We start from the raw sequence: 8,176 nt of genomic DNA on the forward strand, positions 1-8,176 counted from the left end.
GCTTATCTGTCCTTATCTAATTAAACTATAAAATTTCTTTGCAAAATTTTTAAGAAGTCTATTTAAAATTTTCATTTATTTATTTATTTATTTATTTATTTATTTATTTATTTAATATTTATGAGTGTTTTGCCTACACGTTTGCATGCACACCACGTGCATATAATGCTTGAGGAGGTCAGAAAAGGGTGTTGGATCTTTTGTAACTGGAGTTTCTGACAGTTGTTAGCAGTCATGTGGGTGCTGGGGACCAACCCAGGTCCTCTGCAAGAGCAGCCAGTGCACTTAACCACCGAGCCACCTCTCCAGCCCTGTGTTGGTTTTTTAAATGAGGGACTGATCATTCCTTTTAGTCTGTGAACACCTCCTTAACAGACACTGTAATCACTGAGCTTCTTAACAGATGCTGGTTTACAGTCCTCATACACTGCCTTGAAGTGCTTTGAACATTTCTGGCACTCAACAGACATGTTCTGATCACTTTTTTTCCAGCCCCCATTGCTTAGAGTATACACAAAATTGGCCTTCTAAAATCATCTGAGCTGTGCTTAATTTGTTCTCCTCAGAGCAGGAAATAATGTCTTAATAAGGTTAAGTTGGTATAAGTACTAAATTATTCCAATTAAACAGAAGGACATGAGAGATGTCTCTAATGCTGCCCATTTTTAGAAAGCTCATCTGGAGAAGGAAGTCTACACCTCAAGACAGACTCATTTGCACAGAAGCCATTTTATTCTACTTTCAAATGATTATAAAAATCAGCCTGTCAAATCAGAAAAATCCCCGGAACCATTTGTCTCATCCTCCACAACTCGAGGGCACCACTGTAACATCATTGTAGTTACATCACTGTAGCCCTTGCCAAGACCTGCTAGGCTTTGTCTTTCATAAAGCCTGAAAAGATGTTTAAAACCTAATTTTAAACAAAGGCAACGAATGGAAACCAAGGAAGACTTTTCTGAGGAAACATTCCATGATTCTAACAGTCTCCACAGGTTTTTAAAAAGATTCTTGGGACAAAATTTGATCTTTCAAGTATTTCCACAAACTCAAGAGTCTGCCTCCTAAAGGAGGGACACCTCTGTTTTCTTCCAGAGGATCTGGTTGACAGTGAGTAGGGCAGAATAGAATGTGCTGGTAAATGTGACTCTAGAAAGTTAGATATCTTTGGGAAACTAACTTATCTCTACATACAGACTTTTTCTTTCCTATGAGGGAAGGAGGCATTGAAGCCAGCAAATAATGTCATTGCTGGGAGTCCTATTGGCTGGCTGTTACAGAACCAAGGAGAACCTTGTCCAGCTGTGAAGACCAGCTCAGTCAGAAAATATCCCACCAAGCTGCACTCAGAATCCCACTCCTTCTCAGGAAGATCAACAATTTGGGAGGGGTGTTGTTTTGTTGTTTGTTTTTGTATTCAAGAGTAGCAGTCTCTTTTTAAAGAATTAATCCTTTATTTAAAAGAAAAAGAAAGAGAGAAAGAGAGAGCGAGAAAGGGAGAGAGGGAAGGAGGAAGGCAGGGAGGATTAGCCATGAATGCAAGAGTAATTTAAAAAGAAAAGACCTATCTTACTGCTTGAGAGTCCCCGGGTTCGCAGAAAACAAGTAGAAATGATTAACATTACTGTCTTCTTTGCAGGCGTCTCTAAAAATTGTCATTCGAAGTCTTCTGAGAAATGGAGATTAGGATCCCTCGTCTATCCCAAACACACCGTGTCTGCTCGCCAACAAGCAACACGCTGGGCTGCAAAGAAGGGAAGAAAGGAAAGAAATAGAGAAAGCCAGACAGCAAACAAGAAACAGAAAGAGAAAGGGAGGGAAAGAACGGAGCTAAGGAGGAAGCGGAATAAAGGAAAGGAAAAGGAAAGGACGAGAGGAAGGAAAAGACAGAAGGATGGAGGCCAGCGGAGAGCAGGCCGTGGCTCCTCAGCCGGCGGAGGGCCGGAGGTCCCAGGCCCAGGGGAGGATGCTCCAGCTGCGTAGCCCGCACCCGGCGCCGCGCCTTCCCGGCGGCTCAGCAGCTCAGAGTGAACACAGCGGGAGAAAGGAGCGGGCGATAGACAGAAGGAAGCGGAGCGGAGAGGGCCAGGCGGGAAGGGGGTTGAGCGCGAAGACGTTGAGGGGCCGCGGGGTGAAGAGTGCCCGAGCGAGCGCGGACGAGGAAGAGGCCAGACGACCCCCGCCAGCGGAGCTCAGAGGCGGCGCGGGGTACCGCGCGGTTCCGGGTGTCGGGCTCCATATGCAACAGCGCCATGTTCGCGTTGCCCTTCGCCGCGGTGGCTTTGCTTTTATTTATCCCGCGGCAGGGACCCACGCCAGAGAGCTTTTGCAACTTGGGCAGCTTCCGGGCAGCGCGCAGGCGAGGCAGCAGGATTGCAGGGCCTCGGGCCTGTCTATGCAAAGCTGCAGGACTGCAGGGCTGCAGGACTGCAGGGCCCAGCCGGGGACCCGCGGCCTGTCCCCTCCTTGCCCCTTGCGCCCCTGTGCTGCAGTCAGGTCTCGGGCGCATCACCCCTGGGAGCACGCGCCCTGGACATTCGTCCCGGAGGGTGTGCGTGTGTGCAGACGGGAGGGGCACTGGAAAGACCAAGGACACCCTGAGGTCTAGCTGGGGTACAGCGGGGCGTGACAGCCCGACGGCCAGCCTTCCGGAGAGGACTGGGCTGCCACGCGGATCCCGCTGGGCGCTCACTGTCACCTGAGCTCAGCAGCCAGACAAGGTCCGGTTCAGCCCAGCCGCCCCGGACGGCTGGGGATGGGGATGGGGTCTGCGGGGAGCGGGGGCGGGGTCTGCGGTGCGCTTCCCAAGGTCTAGCTGTCGGAGCTCCTCCGGGTTAGGCTGGGGGAACCTGGGGGATGACACCAAGGAAAAGTGCCATCCGCGCCCTCACACCAGTCAAGTCCCGGGTCCTTTCTAGACCCTTCACTCCAAGTCCCATCCTCGCCAACGCTGGGGAAGTGCCTGGATTTCCGTCGTCCCCTCTCGGTTCCAGGGACCGTGGGGACCCGGCGGGAGGCCACAAGCGAGGACTGGGTGTCTGGAGCCCGGCTCCATCGGGACACCAGCGCAGTGGACCAGGCGGCGGCCTCCGGGCTTCATCCCGCGCAAGGCAAAGGGCTCAGTCTGGACGCGACGGCTCCTTCAAGTCTGGCCATCACCACTGGGTGACAGATCTCCGCGCGGGTGGCCGGACCCCCTTCCTACGTCCGCTGGGTGGGGCACCAGCTCACCCGGTCCTCCTTTCCTGACCAGGTCTGTCCAGAGTCATGCCTGCCGCCCATCCCGGGTCATTTTCAGACCCGGGAATTCAGAAACGCCCCCAAAACTTGGTACTCCCCAAACTCCCCCAGCGCAGAAAAGCAGCGCCCTCGAACCCGGGGATCCCCAAGCCACCAAAGTGGTTTATGCACTGACGCCAGCTTCGGGTGCTGTAACCTGGTTACTATATTGCTACATTCTCAACAGACCTTTCACTTTTGAAATGGCATTTAAGTTACATTCAACAGTTCATCCTTCACATATCTACTTTTTCAGGCTATTTTTCAGAAGGAAAAGATCTCTTTCCCAAGCAGGAAAAACAGATTTCTTTTATTCTTCTGTTAGAATATTTGCATTAAAATGCAGGCTTCAAATTGCTTAAGAGAAGCCTCAGACTGGCCTCTTTAGTCACAGGGGGAAATCCCTTCCCTGTGTTTTTGTGAAATGCAAAAGCTAAAATTTCAAAATGAAATAGCTATGTGGTGGGTTCAGGGTGCTCCACAAAATTAAGAACTGACAATGTCAACAACTTGAAAGGCCTACTTTAGACCATCTAGCTATGCTCGCACAGATTCTTCTATTAAAGAATTAAAGCATCCGTTACTGATGTAGACATTTACCATTTGACAAGAGATGGCATTTTAAGTTGAGCATCACCCACAGGCTCATGTCTCTACTGTCTCCTGGATATTCTTACTAATCCTTCCAGCTTCCCTGTTTACAGGCAAGTTTGCTTGTTATTCACCAGGTGGATTTTAATTTAGCCAGAATTCTTTAAAAATACCATTTCCCAAAAGCCATTTAGGAAGGCCATTTTATGACAGACAAATACTAGAGTAAGGCTTAAAGTAAACTGCTTTCCCACCTCTCAAGGACTACGTGGAGGTCGTAGTCTTCTTGGCGGAATTCTGTCCACTCTTGAATCTAGTCATTTAATATAACTGATGACATTTCAAGGCCTACTTTGCCTTTAAAATCATTGAAAAACGTTTGTTAAACTTATTTATTAAACTCCTAAGAGAACATTGGGTTTCTTGCCAGGAGGCGGATGCTGATCAGTGTTCAATATAGAACAAAATTATCACATTAATGCATACCACTTCTAATGCCTAATGTGCTAGTATTGCTGAATAGTACATAATTCAAAAGGAAAACATCTCTATTTGATAGGTTTATTATGTAAAAAAGGCATATAATCCCTGTCCCAGAATAAAGCAAAATAGAATTTTAAGTAGAGCTCTTAAGTTTTATTCAAAATGCATTTAGACAGCTATGTACTAGAAATTACCACCAGAGCACTTTTTGAGCAAGATAATTCTTAGGGCAAAAACATGAATTCACAAATGTCCAATATATGACAGTCAACCTATAACAATGCAATCTTCACAAAAATATGTTGACTTTTATATTTAATGTTATTGGCCTATGTGTCATTCAAAGTCTTAATAATGCAATGCATTAAATATTTGGAAGGCATTTCTTTAGAATTGTTATATTACAAGGCATAAATACTTCAACTCATTGAAATATGTTTTCTAGGTGTATTTTCAATCATCCTTCCTTACCACATACTTCAAACTTCAACTACCTGCAGCTTTTACATTTTTAAGTACATTTTTAATTGCTAGATATGATCACTTATTAACACAGAGAATATATTCAGGTATTTCATTCTAACAGGACCTAAGCATAAATGCCTAAATAAGGTGTGAACAACCATAGGAATTAAGGAAGGAACTTCATTTCATTCCTATAGTGTCCCTGTAAGAACATTTGATTGAAAACCTAAATTTCCAATTTACTAAGATCTTTTTTTGTGCCCAGATATTGAAAACTAATACAGCTTTATTCACAGGCAGCCCCTCCCAGCCCACTGTATTATTAAATTGCCCAATTAAATACTATCAAACAGTTTAAATGAACTGAGATAGTCCCATTTCTCCTTGTAATGTTCCATACTAATTCTTAATTGTTTTATGAGAAATCAATATAGTTCAAAGATCTTAACAATTTTAAATCCAAAATTATGACAAATACTTGCATTTACTCATCAAATATATAGAATTTATTGAGGTCCAATGTTACATGAGCAATGAATGTCCTGAAAATACATATTTTTATACGGGAAACTCAAGGGTTGTATCTCTTTATGTTAACTGACAATTTAACAGTAGTGGTCTTTTAAGACTTTTAATACTATTTCTTGCTTTAAGAAAGCAAAATATGATTCCAGATATCCTAAGAAAAATGCGTGAAGCAGTTCCGGTGCTAGCTGAGGAGGTGGTGGAGATGGAGGCATTGAGGGAATCATGATTACATCTACATGTTTGTTTGAAAACATGTTTTGGTTTTCACCTAAAAATTTGACAATATGTTCATTGCTGCAGCAATTCTTTAGGTAGCTGTAAAGACCTAAAAGTAATGATAGTAATAGTAATAATAATGATAATAACAATAATAATGAGTAAATAAAGCAAAAGAATATTGGTCAGTCAAAATGTTACAATTTTCATGACATTAAGAAGCCATCGATTTTAAATGATGTGTGAACATTTCACAGAATATTACAGAAAATTTTCTTAGCCATGTTGCTGAATAAGAAAGTATTATCACAATAAATGTGATGTCTGTAAGTCAGAAAACAGTGGCTTTCACCTAACATTTTATATAATATTAAATTCTCTTCATTATAGCACAAATAGTCTGAACTGTCTTGTTTTTAAACACAGAATACCCAGCTGACTCTGTATATATGGAATAAGAAGAAATTGCTAGAAGCTTTATTTAGTAAGAAGAATCTAAGTGTAATGGTAACAGAATTTCACAAATCATTCTGTGCTCCACTGGAGGTTACCAAAACATAATTAACTTACTTGACACCAGCACAGTGTTTTGTTTCTTTATGGAACAGACTATGAGCCATTTTCAGTTGCTTTTGTGAATTGCTAGCCTCTAGAATGAATGAATGAAGTATTTTCATGTCACACTGCATTAAGGATAGCCTACAGAAGGTTTTCCCAGATGTATTCTAATTATATTTTTGCTTACTTTCATAATTGATTTTCCATGGGGGAATTAATGATTAGTTATTATTTTAGCTAAATAAACTGGTTAAAATACCTCCAAGAGTCATATATTATACCTATGAATGGATATAAAATGAATTTTTTGACATGGCATTTCAGAATTGTGATTATAGTTCTTAATATATAACATTTAGTATCAAATAGTATAATTTTATCATACTTTATACTACACTGGTTCTTACAAAGACACAGAAGGCAAGGAAATGTAACCAATATATAAATAATTAATTTTTTTTCTGGGTAGGTAAAACAAAGAATTTTAGGGATGTAGTGGGGATGCAGAATCCTCTGCTTCCTGACAATTAGAAGAGGAAATCAAAGGATGATTGCAAGGAATGCATTCTTCCCTCGTATTTCCCTCACCCAATTATTGATGCCTTTGACACTTTTATAATTTAAAGGTTTGAGCCTAGGTAAAATTCAAACTCACATTCTGTTATCAATTATTTATATCTTTGAGTGTCACAACAAATGTTGGTGGGAAGGGAGGAAGTGAAGGCACAGAGTTCTAAGCACAAGTGAGGAGAGGGGAACTGGGGGATGTGGGAGTGGACGAAGGAGGGATGGAGTTATAGAGCAACTGAGACAACCTTCCCTGCCTACGTTTTGCATGGTCAAATCAACTCACTAGATAATGCTTCATTATGTATTAACACATAATGATTTACAATCACCCCATTTGATGCAATGTCATATCTGGGCAATAAAGTTAATGCAAAGAGTAATGGGGAAAAATGAACTAATTAAAATTTTCAGGTGCAAACTTAAATGTAAAATAGATCATTAAACAGAAGGTGAAATAATAATAGTTTGGCTATGTATTTGGCAATCAGATAACTGTCTACAGAAATAAAATTGACCATATTAATGCTAAATTTCAGCTTTATGTGAATGATGTGAATAACTACCATAACTAAATATCATCTCCTAAATCATTTTAGAATAGATTTCAATGTTTTCCCATTGGTTATATTAGCAACAGATTTCTATATTGTGTGGCTATTCATCAACTCAAAATCAACTGTTAAGATAATCAGAAAAGGGACTGGAGAGACGGCTTAGTGGTTAAGAGCACTGGTTGTTTTTGCAGAGGACCTGGGTTTGAATCCTAGCACCTCCATGGTGGCTAACAACTGTCCATAACCCCAGTTCCAGAGGATCTGATGCCCTCTTCTGTCCTCCATGGGCACTGCAGGACACAGATGCACTTACACACAATGCAGGCATAACACTCATACACATAAAATTAAAATAAACTAAAAAAAATTTTAAAGATAGTTAAACAATCATGCAACAATTCAATTATTTCAAACACAAACCACTGGACTGATTTTTTTCCCCTGGTGAATTAGTTTCAACCCACTCAAGATTCTATCTTAAAAGCAATCATTAATTAGTAATTCGTAATTAAATTTAGCTTCACACAGTCCATTGAAAACTGAATTGTTGGTCCAAATGCTAAAGGCATAAATGTGTTACGTATGTGTGTCTCTTGTTCTTAAAAAGTGAGTAACAATCAACTAATCACTGAATTAGCCAAAACCAAAAAAACTTAAGATACAGTTTCTAGTTAATGTCTCAATCCATAATTGATTTGATATTCTTTGCAATTCAATAGCTTGGTTACTAAAGATGTGTTTTAACATGTTAATTCTTTAAGTTCAAACCACTGGAACCCATTTGTTGGCGGTACAGTGTTTCTTAATGTAAATTCTCAAGATGTGTAGACATTTTGCTGATTTTGGAAGCCAATTTGTGCTGATTTAAGAAAGGAGGGTTTAGCTTATACCCTGGGCCCTGACGAAGGGAGTCGCAGGGGTGGCTCATCCTC

General features: G+C 41.4%; 1 protein-coding gene across 1 annotated transcript; it reads left to right on the forward strand.

Moving 5' to 3' along the window:
- Positions 1-1,569: 1,569 nt before the first annotated feature.
- LOC115070136 lies at positions 1,570-5,147 on the forward strand. Its single transcript, XM_029562884.1, has 2 exons — positions 1,570-2,720; positions 2,919-5,147. The coding sequence occupies exon 1, from the start codon at positions 1,895-1,897 to the stop codon at positions 2,606-2,608; it is 714 nt and encodes a 237-aa protein (XP_029418744.1). The 5' UTR covers positions 1,570-1,894; the 3' UTR covers positions 2,609-2,720; positions 2,919-5,147.
- The last annotated feature ends 3,029 nt before the right edge of the window (positions 5,148-8,176 follow it).

This window comes from Nannospalax galili, unplaced genomic scaffold (genome assembly GCF_000622305.1).
Source record: "Nannospalax galili isolate Female #2095 unplaced genomic scaffold, S.galili_v1.0 scaffold14, whole genome shotgun sequence".
Taxonomy (NCBI): domain Eukaryota; kingdom Metazoa; phylum Chordata; class Mammalia; order Rodentia; family Spalacidae; genus Nannospalax; species Nannospalax galili.

Coding starts and splice junctions, on each gene's coding strand:
- LOC115070136 (XM_029562884.1), top strand. CDS start 1,895: ATGGAGGCCAGCGGAGAGCAGGCCGTGGCTCCTCAGCCGGCGGAGGGC.